Here is a 14,364-nt window from a genome sequence, read left to right as displayed (position 1 = left end):
TATGGTACAGAGATATACTGAACTAAAAAAGAAACATCACTTATGAAAGTTTTCCATTGAATATCAATGCATTTTATATCATTTTTTTATGTTGGTCTGTATCCAAATTTAATGTTAACGGCCAAAGAGTAACAACTATGGGATGCTTATACGACCATGGTACAATGTCTGAATGCATTCCATGAAAAAAAGAAATTACATTGGTTTCCTTGTGCCTTTTCTGATAAACGGCACCCCAATACTTGGATCCAACATTCTTGTATTGATCCTAGCGCCAGGCCAGAGAAACCAGGCTTTAGGATGACTGCATGCCGTGGGTGGCCTGGTATCGTTGCTCTTATCTGTAGATGATTCTCACGTGGACATTATAATCATGGCGTTTTGGCAACCCATTATATCCATATTTGTGTCACTTTTTGGCCATTAAGATTAAATTTGGATACAGACTACGTCAAAACGAGATACCCCCCAAAAATGCATTGATAGTTCAATTGAATTATTTTCATGAAGTGATGTTTCTTTTGCTGTTCAGTATATTTCATACTGTTGACAAAGTAATCCATTTGTTCTGTCCATATCCAAAGACATGATCAGTGAGCAGTTCATGGAGACACACATACATTTACAAGAGACAAATAAGCTGGTATATTCAGTATACACTCTGCCTTGCTGTGCGGATGATGCCGTGAAAGAGAAAGTATCTACGCCACTTTTAGCAATATTCCAGCAATACCATGGCAGGGGACACCAAAAATCAGCTTCACACATTGAACCAATGTGGAGAATCGGACCAGGACACTCCATCCACTAAGCTACCCCCCCAGTGCACTGATTTGGACTTGATTCCTGCATTCATCTTCATGCATCCACACTTCTGCTCACAGCTGGCAGTGAAGTGTTGTCTCATAGTACCACCTGTTCAGTACACAGCTAATACATCGGCTCTATGAATCAAAGGACTAGACACAATTCCTACTGAGCTGACCAGACAGCTTGCTCACTGACATTGAGTATCATAATGAGACCTTAAAAATACATCCCTTTCATACCATCACATGTATTTGTTGACAAGAAAACTCTACCAAAATACAAATAAAGACGTTTTTGTCATTGATGGGACAAACATGAAAGGGCTGCTGCTTAAAAAAATGTTTGTTAAACCTTATATTAATGAGGTATGTTCCATAATTATGACATGAGCACAGGAGCTCCTCTACAAAATCTCAGTCGTGAAATTGAAAGAAGGGCAACATTGCGTAGACAAAATATCCTAGTACTTGTGTAGACAAAAGTAACCCATCCATTGTAATCATACAGCGTGAAAATACAGATGATGACAGTACTCAGTGTGTTCATATCGACACTTTAAGTTGATACAAACTTGTCCTGAGACTCAGGAAGCGACAATGATCATCTTTTCTGAATGGATTTTAAATGCCACTGTTTTTCGTTCCTTCGTAAGCAATTTGATTTGTATAAATATCACTTATCATATAATGGGTAGGTTTCTTGGCAGGATAATAACGATATCCATTAGGGTCATCTGCGGATAGAGATGCAAATATCAAAGGTCAAGTAGGGACTAAATATAGTTTTTTTCGAGTCAGAATTAACCATCGGGGATGTGGAGAAACTACCGGCTTCAATTGCTTTCATTATCAAAAGAATTGTCTGATATGCTGAAAATCAGTGTCTATCGTTAACTGTGATGTAGCTGTGAATAGGCATTTAACAAGTTTGGGCAGTTTCTTGCAATGTTTAGATAATGTTTGTGAGAGATTGGCAGACATTTTTAAAGCACAGAATTGAAGAATGACATTATAATTATGATAAAGAGGTTATCACTCTTGTGTGTTTGGGATGGTAAATATCTTGTATAAGGAATAAACATTGTATTTAACAAGCCTTCTATTTATCTCCAACTGTTACATAAAGAGCCACACCCATAACCTTTCATTACACCTGCGGACATTACACTTTCACACATAATTACCCATCCTAATCTTCAAATGCATTTGTGGTTCATAATATATTACATTTCACAATTTTACAATGATAATGTGTTAGGCAAATAGTATTTCAACTTCCTTCAAGAGTTGCTGGCCCTTGTTTCCCGCCAGGTGGCAGTAGTGCTCTGCAGCCTTCCTCAGTCCAAGGTTGCTGAGATATCTTGCATGTTCCAGAAAGACTGCTTCCATCAGTGATGCTGAAGTTACAAGTTCAGATCACTGCAGATTACTCCTGCTATATCAAGAACTTTTATACTAAGAGAAATCTCAATAAAACCAGATTGTTCTGATTCAATACAGTGTGAAGATTTGACCCAAAACCTCAAACGTGTACCATGCCAACAGACCAATGGGGGAAAATCTGGGTTTTATCACAAACAGATCCTTGTATGTTTAAGGGATGCAACTCTGCATGGCAAATTAGACCTTAGAACAGTGGTAGAGGGTAATCCTTCTCATGCGAGAAAAACTCCTTAAATGCACAAAGCAGGCAGATCCCAAGTCTCTGACACATGCTTGTGAAACAAACTACGGCTAGAGAGGTATTAAAACTAATTATGAAACCCTTATGCATCTTCAATACAAATACAAACTTATGTAACACAAAATTATGTGAAACAGTAAAATAACGACCTGCAAATACATTTTATTTTGTAGAGTAAAAACAGATCCTCAAGCAGCCTAAATCTAAGAAACTGTTACCATGGGGTGAGTGAGTGAGTGAGTATGGTTTTACGCTTTTAGTGATATTCCAGCAATGTCACCGCGGGACACCAGAAATGGGCTTTACACATTGTACCCATGTTGGGAATCGAACCCAGGTCTTCAGCGTGATGAGCAAACGCTTTAACCACTAGGCTACCCCACCGCCCCCATGGTAACGTGGAGCAAGATGTGAAAAAAGGAAATAACTGACCAGTTTCTGATGTCTTCTCGATGACCCCAAACTCCAGACAGGCCTCGATGAAGCAGGTGGCTCTGTCAAAGCATCTCATCCCGTACAGCATCTCCACCACCTTGAAGAACTGGCCCAGAGACAATAGCACCAGCAGGGCCTTGCTCTGCATCACATAGGCAACACATGCTAGACACATAGCTTTATTATCACAGTTGTTAATTTATAATACATTGTGATGGTGCAGGCTTACTAACCTATTGAATATGTCATATGCAAAACATTTCTTGTTCTTTGTTCAACTTTTATGACACATCAGTTAGGATTAGCCTGCGATAATATAGAGTGCACCAGTGGGGATTCCAGGTCAGATCAACGTCCCCAGCAACCCATGCTGGCTGGTTTAACAAGGTGAAAATAGGCTTTATGACTTGGTTGATAGCATGTCATTGTAACCTAATTGTGTGGATCAAGCTCTTGTGATCAATCACTGGATTGTCTGGTCCTGACTCAATTATTTACTGACTGCAGGAATATTGCTGATATTTTTATGCAGCACTCTGAAATATTCCAGCTGTATGACAGCATCCTGTAGATAATCAAGTCTGGACCACACAAACACGTGATTGATATTATGAGAAACGATCCACACTTTTGGGGTACTATGTCAACTGAGTCATTGAGTCTGACCTCTTGATCTATTTAGTTTCTCCATACAAACACAGGCTGAGTCTGACCTCTTGATCTATTTAGTTTCTCCATACAAACACAGGCTGAGTCTGACCTCTTGATCTATTTAGTTTCTCCATACAAACACTGGCTGATTCTGACCTCTTGATCTATTTAGTTTCTCCATACAAACACTGGCTGAGTCTGACCTCTTGATCTATTTAGTTTCTCCATACAAACACAGGCTGAGTCTGACCTCTTGATCTATTTAGTTTCTCCATACAAACACAGGCTGAGTCTGACCTCTTGATCTATTTAGTTTCTCCATACAAACACAGGCTGAGTCTGACCTCTTGATCTATTTAGTTTCTCCATACAAACACTGGCTGATTCTGACCTCTTGATCTATTTAGTTTCTCCATACAAACACTGGCTGAGTCTGACCTCTTGATCTATTTAGTTTCTCCATACAAACACAGGCTGAGTCTGACCTCTTGATCTATTTAGTTTCTCAATACAAACACAGGCTGAGTCTGACCTCTTGATCTATTTAGTTTCTCCATACAAACACAGGCTGAGTCTGACCTCTTGATCTATTTAGTTTCTCCCTACAAACACTGGCTGAGTCTGACCTCTTGATCTATTTAGTTTCTCCATACAAACACTGGCTGATCAGACCTCTTGATCTATTTAGTTTCTCCATACAAACACTGGCTGATTCTGACCTCTTGATCTATTTAGTTTCTCCATACAAACACAGGCTGATAGGACCTCTTCAAACCCAAACCCCATTGGGGTCAATACAAAATTACGACTATTTTGGTACACAGAAATCCAGACTAAAATCTTGTCTAATCCCTATTTCACTTTCAAAAGCTTTCTTTGTCAAATTTTCCTTAAACTTCAAGGGCAGATCCAGCATTTTTAAATGAGAAGGGGTCCAAAATATCAAAATCCTCTCTCAGATAATCTTATTGCCTACAACATACTACATTTGGTTTTCAAATCCCCCCTCGGGATCCGCCTATGATCACATCATCCTCATATATCCATGATGTTACCTTCTGGTTGACTTGTGTTCCACACAGATGGTCCGCCCACCGCTTCATCACCTCGCTGCACTCATTGTTGTCTAGGGTAGCCTGAAACACACCAGGTAACCACTCTGCAATGGGGGATCTTTGAGTGATTAGTCAGAGATTAGTCAGTGATTAGAGGGCAGAGTGAAGTCAGCGATAGATGATTTTGTTTGGTTGTTTGTTTGGAGTTAGTTGTATGAAATAGGACAAGTCTTTGATAGGCATTTAGAAGTTGGAAGAACATAACACTTTTTGATGGATAACAACTTCTTTTATTCTTTGCAACATTTCAGGACTACCTCACATCAGTCACTTGATAAAGACAAACTTCAAGATCCTCTAGAAATCCAAAGAAAGAAGCCAGCTATTGAAACAAACACCAAGGCATCTCCCCACCCAGCATGTACTCCACTGTGCTATCATCAACCACAAATGGACACCTTGATTGTCAGGGTTACCATGGGGAGCTCCTTGTTCTAACACCCAGCCAATCACCACACCTTCAGTGGACTTAATTGGCTTATCTTCCTTTAATCTCATTGGCTTCGTCATTATTTTGTTATCTTTGTACATCAATCCTACCTTGTCTAAACATATCAGCATGTATATATATTAACTCCATGCGCTTACTCAGTATTCACTTAATGAAGGGGCAAGAGTAGCTCTAAAACATTGTGACGAAGAATAAAAGAAGTTGTTACCCAAACATTGTAACAAAGAATAAAAGAAGTTGTTACCCAAACATTGTAACAAAGAATAAAAGAAGTTGTTCCCAAAATATCATTAGAAAGGATAAAGAAGGTGTTACCCAAACGTCATAACAAATTATAAAAGAAGTTGTTACCCAAACATTGTAACAAAGAATAAAAGAAGTTGTTCCCAAAATATCATTAGAAAGGATAAAGAAGGTGTTACCCAAACGTCATAACAAATTATAAAAGAAGTTGTTACCCAAACATTGTTACAAAGTATAAAAGAAGTTGTTACCAAAACAGTGTTAGAAAAGATAAAAGAAGTTGTTACCCAAACCTCGTAACAAATTATAAAAGAAGTTGTTACCCAAACATTGTTAGAAAGGATAAAAGAAATTGTTACCCAAACATTGTTAGAAAGGATAAAAGAAGTCATTATCCATAAACAATGTATTGATATAGGACAAGTTCTAATTTATCCAGCATGCTTGCAGACAGACAGACAGACCCTTGTCCTGCGCATGCTGATAAACTGGCACACAACATACACATGGAGTCCTGACCTTGGCCAGCCAGACAGCCTTGTCCCAGTTGCCGTACGTCTGCAGGTACCGACATGCGTCCAGCCCCTTGTCGATCAGACAAAGCAGCTGCACCCCTTCTGCAACACACAACACCGACTGTCACGCACAGACACGTCACATGCATTACCTCATATGTATTACCACTGAGGTTAGAAATAACCACGTTCATAAAAATCTTATGCGCGCCAGTGTAAATATCACTTCACTTCACCAGTGTATTGTGTGGGGAGGCCTAGTGTTCGCTCGTCACGCCGAAGTCCTGGGTTCAATTCCCCACATGGGTACAATGTGTGAAGCCCATTTCTGGTGTCCCCTGTCGTGATATTGCTGGAATATAGCTAAATGCAGCGTAAAACAGTACTCCCTCACCAGTGTATCATTTACATCATCCGGACGACATTGTTCGAGGCCTTTCGAATTGCGTAAGAATTCATTTATTACCCTTGTTCTTGGTTGGGAAACACAAGAATTCTGACACTCGTTTCATGAAATCAGTATGACACACATGCTCGTATAATAATCACTAATATTACATGTAGGATCTATGGTGGGAAGTAGGTTACTGGCACGCCTAAGGGAGGCGGCTCCATACATGGATTTGCGGCAGCCTACACAACATGTCCCAATACATACCTGACAGTTTACCATTGGCGATGAGGTTTGTGGCCACGAGTTTGATGGTGCTCTGTGAGGCCCCTGAGGACCTGATGCTGGCTACAAGGCAGGCCCTGCAGAACAACAGGTCGACTGTTAGACATAACATCAGGATTATTACAGACTTGCTTTCATCTCACTGTCAATGAACTGTCAATGTTGTTCCACCATAACTTCCTAGTCAATTTTTACAAACTGTCGAATTTGATGGCCAAGATTTCTTATCCTGACTAAGACTATCTAAGGGGTCAGTATCTCAATATCAGCCACCTGTTACCTGACACTGTCCACCCACCTAACACTGTCCACCTACCTTGTCCACCCACCTGGTCCACCCACCTGACACTGTCCACCCACCTGACATTGTCCACCCACCTGGTCCACCCACCTAACACTGTCCACCCACCTGACACTGTCCACCCACCTGACATTGTCCACCCACCTGGTCCACCTACCTGACACTGTCCACCCACCTGGTCCACCTACCTGACACTGTCCACCCACCTGACACTGTCCACCCACCTGACACTGTCCACCCACCTGACACTGTCCAGCCACATGACACTGTCCACCCACCTGACACTGTCCACCCACCTGACACTGTCCACCCACCTGACACTGTCCACCCACCTGGTCCACCCACCTGACACTGTCCACCCACCTGACACTGTCCACCCACCTGACACTGTCCACCCACCTGACACTGTCCACCTACCTGACACTGTCCACCCACCTGGTCCACCTACCTGACACTGTCCACCCACCTGACACTGTCCACCCACCTGACACTGTCCACCCACCTAACACTGTCCACCCACCTGGTCCACCCACCTAACACTGTCCACCCACCTGACACTGTCCACCCACCTAACACTGTCCACCCACCTGACATTGTCCACCCACCTGGTCCACCTACCTGACACTGTCCACCCACCTGGTCCACCTACCTGACACTGTCCAGCCACATGACACTGTCCACCCACCTGACACTGTCCACCCACCTGACACTGTCCACCCACATGACACTGTCCACCCACCTGGTCCACCCACATGACACTGTCCACCCACCTGACACTGTCCAGCCACATGACACTGTCCAGCCACATGACACTGTCCACCCACCTGACACTGTCCACCCACCTGACACTGTCCACCCACATGACACTGTCCACCCACCTGGTCCACCCACATGACACTGTCCACCCACCTGACACTGTCCAGCCACATGACACTGTCCACCCACCTGACACTGTCCACCCACCTGGTCCACCCACATGACACTGTCCATCCACATGACACTGTCCACCCACATGACACTGTCCACCCACATAACACTGTCCACCCACCTGGTCCACCCACATGACACTGTCCACCCACCTGACACTGTCCACCCACCTGACACTGTCCACCCGAGACTGACCACCCACCTCAGACTGTCGACGTAGTAGCTGTTCACCCACCTGAGACTGTCGACGTAGTAGTTGTCGTTGTCCGCCTCGGTCTCCAGCAGCAGCTGCACGGCCCGGTCTGTCTGGCCCAGCAGCATGTAGTTTTCGGCACACTTCTGAGTGTGCTCGTACGTCGACCGCTTGCTGTCATGGAGGGACACACGGTCTAGCTGGTACTTCTGCAATACACAAATTGTATCTGTCTTGATGTAGTTCCACGGAAGCTGCCTCAAGTCATGATTTTAAGGCAAATTGAAGAGAAAGCTTTTGTGTTTTTCTATGGACAAGTTACAAAATAATTCTTGCCAGCTTGATTATATTAGAAGCCAGTGTTTATCAAGGTCTAGATTACAATATAAATATGCCTCGGTCGTATGAAGCCAATCACTCTACTACCCAGGGTTCCTTGCGGCCAACCTCATAACTCTGTCACATCGTCACATCGTCACATCTTACACAATCTTTACATGTTTTTCATTTCTTTCATTTTGACGGGTCTACACATGTAGTTAAACGATATTTTCATAATATATCTTAAAAAATATCTTAAAACTATTTCCATTTGCGTAGATATGCTTCACATTCTGTCATTGAAGCGATACAGTCACTTTGCTGTGTAAAGCTATATTGTCTTACACCTCACTGATGCAGTTGCAGTAGTATCATAGGCATGAAATTATAATATTTGTTTAGATAATTAGTATGAAGTTGTTTTAATAATTCATGTAATTAGGAGGCAAATATTATGAACTATATCAAGGTTTGATAATTTCATTAGTGTTCAGTGAGAAATGCTTAGGGACATGAAAGTAGGTTAGTGTGTGAGTGAGACTTTGACCAACGGGATTTTGGAAATAGCATCAGTAGTGTCAGAAATAGGACATTTCTAGCCAGGTACCTTCCGACTTATTAGACATAGATGGTCCTCAGAAGTGAGGTCCAAATTCCTGGAAATCTCGGAATCCACCCAACAGAGGGCCAAATAAGGGATTGGGGTAAGAACTATAGGGGTGGAATAGTCTATTTCAAGGGGGAAAGGTTACCGACCAATGGTAAGTCATGATGTTGGTAGTTGTGACATAGACGCGTGAAGATTCAGGGGTAGAATAGGTCTTCAGCAACCCATGCTTTCCCGTAAAAGGCAACTATGCTTGTCGTAAAAGGCGACTTACGGGAGCGGGCTCGCTCACTTGGTTGATGCATGTCATCGTATCCCAATTGTGCGGATCGATGCTCATGATGTTAATCACCGGATTGTCTGGTCAAGACTCGATTATTTACAGACCGCCGTCATATAGCTGGAATATTGCTGAGTGCAGCGTTAAACAACAAACAAACAAAAACAAAAAGTTGTGATGTAGACACACGGGTATTTAACGAAGAGCAGACCTCAAGTCAGGCAGTCTGGTGTGCGCCTGATCTCTTTGGATGTCACTACCTTTCGAACTAGAAACTGATCTCATGCACCAGAATGTAGACCGAGACTGACACCTTGCGTCCGAAGTCTTGTCACTAAGTGACAAATAGAGTGTGTTGGACCAGCAACACAAAGAGTGAATAAAAGCTGTTATCGAAGAACATCCTCTTGTGATTGCTGGGGGAACTACGGTAAAGGTCCAACGGCCCTCCGGCACTGACACTGTACCCCTCGCACATCCCACATCATCAGGGGGTATTCCATAGTTCAGGTGAAGGTATGTCAATCCAATGTTGCAAATGACCTTCAAATTACCGTAAATTAACATCCTTAAAGTACCTTGGACGGAAGGAAATCTATATAATCATGCAAAACAATATGAAAGCGCTTTGAAAGGCTTGCATTAGGCCTGTATGTTTTCATTTCAGAATAAGTGCATTTGTTTACAAACAAAACTCTGGCCACGTCATAAGATTACAGCCACAGTGTGGCCACTAGAGCAGAAACTTCTCTCACAGAATAAAGCAAGCAGAGCCGGGTAAGCTTGGGGGATATTGGCTGTTGTTTCCAAACATGGTTCAGATCGGTCAATGTACTGAGCCCTTAATGCCACACTCTGAAATTTTCCAGTTGTAAAATAATCAAGTCTTGACCAGACAATCCAGTGATTCACATGCTTTCAACCAAGTCACCAAGCCTGACCACCCTATCCAGTTAGTCGCCTCTTACGACCAGCATAGGGAGGGAGTTTACACCTTCAAGATGTAGCTGACGTTATGCAACAGTATGATTATGCAAATTCTTCCATATATGCTACACAGCCAGATGCCAACCATGAATTCCCTTTATTACCAAGCATAACAAACACCAACACAGGAAGTGGAGTTCCCACCTTAAAGTTCCTGTTGTCGACCATGGCGTCGTAGCATCGCTCCAGCGGCTGGTCGCGGTAGAGGTTGGTGAGGATGCGCTGTCTTTCTGTCTCCTCAGGGTTCTCCAGCAACACGAGGTCGCTCGCCTCCTTGTACCCCGGGGTCTGTGGCACAAACAGATCTGTCATGTCTGCCTGCGAGGTCACACGGCTTGGGGACTGTAAAAAGCAAGAGCAAAAAATATTACTGACATACCAGAAGATCTAAAGCTGTAGTAAATCTTTAGAAGTGCTGTATATCCTTGGCACAGGAGGCATAATTTCTCAACAGGGCAACCAGAATATGTTTAACATAATGAAAATTCTGACCCAACACAGGTACACACTGTAGGTCTCAAGGATTGGGTACAAAATGTCCGATTGGGATCTGTTTTACCGCAGCCATGTAGATAGGCTTTCCTAGTTACACTGGTCAACTACATTCTACACATCCAAATCATAAGGGGCGGTCAGGTAGCCTAGTGGTTAAAGCATTCACTTGTCGAAGACCCGGGTTCTATTCCCGACATGGGTACAATGTGTGAAGACAATTTCTGGTATCCTCCGCCTGGATATTGCTGGAATATTGCTAAAAGAGGCGTAAAACCATTCTCACTCACCCCTAATCATAAATAAATAGCATTATTGTTCCAAGAAACTACAGTTGTGGAGACCGAGGGTCCTAGTCGGGATCCACCCTACCCGTGTGCCTGAGTTCCCGGTCCCAGCCCTACAGCCCCGTTTACCCGAGTTCCCGGTCCCAGCCCTACAGCTCCGTTTACCCGAGTTCCCTGTCCCAGCCCTACAGCTCCGTTTACCCGAGTTCCCTGTCCCAGCCCTACAGCCCCGTTTACCCGAGTTCCCGGTCCCAGCCCTACAGCTCCGTTTACCCGAGTTCCCTGTCCCAGCCCTACAGCTCCGTTTACCCGAGTTCCCTGTCCCAGCCCTACAGCTCCGTTTACCCGAGTTCCCTGTCCCAGCCATACAGCTCCGTTTACCCGAGTTCCCTGTCCCAGCCCTACAGCCCTGTTTACCCGAGTTCCCGGTCCCAGCCCTACAGCTCCGTTTACCCGAGTTCCCTGTCCCAGCCCTACAGCCCCGTTTACCCGAGTTCCCTGTCCCAGCCCTACAGCTCCGTTTACCCGAGTTCCCTGTCCAAGCCCTACAGCTCCGTTTACCCGAGTTCCCTGTCCCAGCCCTACAGCTCCGTTAACCCGAGTTCCCTGTCCCAGCCCTACAGCCCCATTTACCCGAGTTCCCTGTCCCAGCCCTACAGCTCTGTTTACCCGAGTTCCCAGTCCCAGCCCTACAGCCCCGTTTACCCGAGTTCCCGGTCCCAGCCCTACAGCCCACATTACCTTGCTGACCGGCTGGGCCTTCGTTGACCGGAGATAGTGGAGGGCCACGGTCCAGAAGTGGATTTCAGATTCATCACCAAACAATCTGTCAACACAACACAAACACTCCTAGAGTGGAGGCAGGAACAGTCAACTACACATCTGATGCTCCTCTTGACTGTACAAGGTCTCACAGTGTACTGACTGAGCCGACCAGTCCTTGTTTTATCCCCTTAATGCTGAGCACCAGGCAGGGAAACAACAAGTGTCATCTTTTAGCTTCTTTTGGTATAAGGTCTGAGGATCAAACCACTGACCTACTCTCCAGACACATGCTCTGTGTTCTTGACCACAGAGGCAGTTGTGACATCATGAACAATAGGGGTGACTATTGGTCTAGATATCACTATTGCGATAACTATTGATATTGAAAGAAACTATTGCTATAACTATTGATATTGCAAGCAACTATTGCGATAAATATCGATAGTTTTCAGTGTATCATTTTAGATGGATTTTAGAGTTGAATTAAACCTTGGAACTGAAGTTTCCTTTGAATGTGATAACCATAACAACAAATAAGTAAAGTTTGAGATATGACAGGTTTGTTTTTTCTTTACCCTAATAATTTAAGAAAAAGAAACTTCCACATTATCATGTGTAAATTAATACCACTCATGATCAATAGAAAAACAAATTTGAACAGCATTGCATGTATTTTATTGATATGGTAAATACAATCAAAACTATTGATACTGCTAACTGAAATCAAAACTATTGATTGGATATTGTTTTAACAATTGATTTATTGACTTTAAGTGCTTACCAATGGCAATAGATCGATATTTGGATTTATTGTGACACCCCTGATGAAGAACAGCTTGCATCATCTTGAATTGTTGCAACATGTCATGATGTCACATTGCAATGGACTGCTTCATAAGCAATGAAAACAATGGACGAATGACATGAACTAGCAATCAGCATCAATATAATTTCATTGACACCTGTACCCTATGAGAAATACAGTTTAACAGAAGGTGACATTTCAAAGATTTGATTGGAGGGAGGTTACCTTGCTGTGAGGAGGCATCGCTGGGCTGTCCCGAACTGGCAGTAAGGCAGATAGGCCAACAGATCACTGAAACAACAAGTGTACAGACGTGCAGAGCAGAAACACTCATCATATGTTTATCATATCATGGAGAGTGTTATCTATGTGTTAAACCAACAGAATAAACTTGTATCAACATTTGATAAACATAAAAAGGATCACTCTAGGATACAAGGGCAGTTTACTCAAAGATTGTATTCCTACACGGTAAGTAGTGCATCTACACCTATAATCTCATTATCTGTTACACCTATATCATGGCAGCCCGTACAAAGTGTGTGGATCAGAAACAACAGTGGTTGATACATCTGACAGTCTACTCGCCTGTCTATGAGCTGTATGAGGGAGCTGACAGTCTACTCACCTGTCTATGAGCTGTATGAGGGAGCTGACAGTCTACCCACCTGTCTATGAGCTGTATGAGGGATGTGACAGTCTACTCACCTGTCTATGAGCTGTATGAGGGAGCTGACAGTCTACTCACCTGTCTATGAGCTGTATGAGGGAGTTCACAGCCTTCTCACCTGTCTATGAGCTGTATGAGGGAGCTGACAGTCTACTCGCCCGTCTATGAGCTGTATGAGGGAACTGACAGTTTACTCACCCGTCTATGAGCTGGATCTGTGCATTGACAATCCTCTGGACGTCCAAGTCGTCCTCCCTCATACCCTCGAGACTGAGATTGAACTCCTCTGTCCAAGGCTGGTGCTGCAGCAGACACTTCATCAGCTGCGACGACTTCGGCGGCAACAAGTGGGGGCTGAACACTGGCTCTACATCACACACAGTAACACACTCGTTAAAGAGAGCATTGAGGCAATAGTTTTTTGTTGTAAGTTTATTTCTAGTGATTATCAGCGGCTGCAAATAATTGAAGTGTTGGTACAATGCCCACTATTGTAGTGGCCAGATTGGAAATGAAAGTGTGAATTAGAGTTACCCCTTTGATTCTTGACAAACATGCAAGTATGAGCGTTCAAGAAGTTTCAGGATGGGATAGTTTCTTGTTTCCTTTTACAATCTATTATATGTTCTTATCTACTCGCCCAGTGAGGACAGGACACCTATCAGAAAACACTTAATTCCTGCCAGCTTCCAACTCCATTCTGGATTCATGAACAGTGACAGGCCTGTTGCAAGACAGTCGACAACACTATTCTGGATTCATTAACAGTGACAGGCCTGTTGCAAGACAGTTGACAACACTATCCTGGATTCATGAACAGTGACAGGCCTGTTGCAAGACAGTCGACAACACTATCCTGGATTCATGAATAGTGACAGGCCTGTTGCAAGACAGTCTAAAACACTATCCTGGATTCATGAACAGTGACAGGCCTGTTGCAAGACAGTCGACAACACTATCCTGGATTCATGAACAGAGACAGGCCTGTTGCAAGACAGTCGACAACACTATTCTGGATTCATGAACAGTGACAGGCCTGTTGCAAGACAGTCGACAACACTATCCTGGATTCATGAACAGTGACAGGCCTGTTGCAAGACAGTCGACAACACTATTCTGGATTCATGAACAGTGACAGGCCTGTTGCAAG

The 14,364-nt window shown here is 43.6% G+C and overlaps 1 protein-coding gene across 2 annotated transcripts in view; it reads right to left on the bottom strand.

Moving 5' to 3' along the window:
- Positions 1–286: 286 nt before the first annotated feature.
- Positions 287–14,364, bottom strand: part of LOC139452461 (WD repeat-containing protein 11-like) — a 37,237-nt gene continuing 23,159 nt past the window's right edge. Inside the window, exons 21-30 of one of the 2 annotated variants that reach the window (XM_071233949.1) lie at positions 13,413–13,581; positions 12,770–12,835; positions 11,716–11,800; positions 10,340–10,537; positions 8,043–8,209; positions 6,562–6,656; positions 5,893–6,005; positions 4,635–4,715; positions 2,926–3,070; positions 287–2,206 (exon numbers count right to left, since the gene is read on the bottom strand). In XM_071233949.1, coding sequence (XP_071090050.1) covers positions 2,064–2,206; positions 2,926–3,070; positions 4,635–4,715; positions 5,893–6,005; positions 6,562–6,656; positions 8,043–8,209; positions 10,340–10,537; positions 11,716–11,800; positions 12,770–12,835; positions 13,413–13,581 — 1,262 coding nt within the window. In that variant the 3' untranslated portion in view covers positions 287–2,063. The remainder of the gene's footprint in view (positions 2,207–2,925; positions 3,071–4,634; positions 4,716–5,892; positions 6,006–6,561; positions 6,657–8,042; positions 8,210–10,339; positions 10,538–11,715; positions 11,801–12,769; positions 12,836–13,412; positions 13,582–14,364) is intronic. The other variant, XM_071233950.1, reaches the window with a different exon arrangement.

The sequence above is a fragment of the Haliotis cracherodii genome, unplaced genomic scaffold (assembly GCF_022045235.1).
Source record: "Haliotis cracherodii isolate W230 unplaced genomic scaffold, xgHalCrac1.p SCAF_9, whole genome shotgun sequence".
Taxonomy (NCBI): domain Eukaryota; kingdom Metazoa; phylum Mollusca; class Gastropoda; order Lepetellida; family Haliotidae; genus Haliotis; species Haliotis cracherodii.
This window is presented reverse-complemented; position numbering and strand designations above follow the sequence as displayed.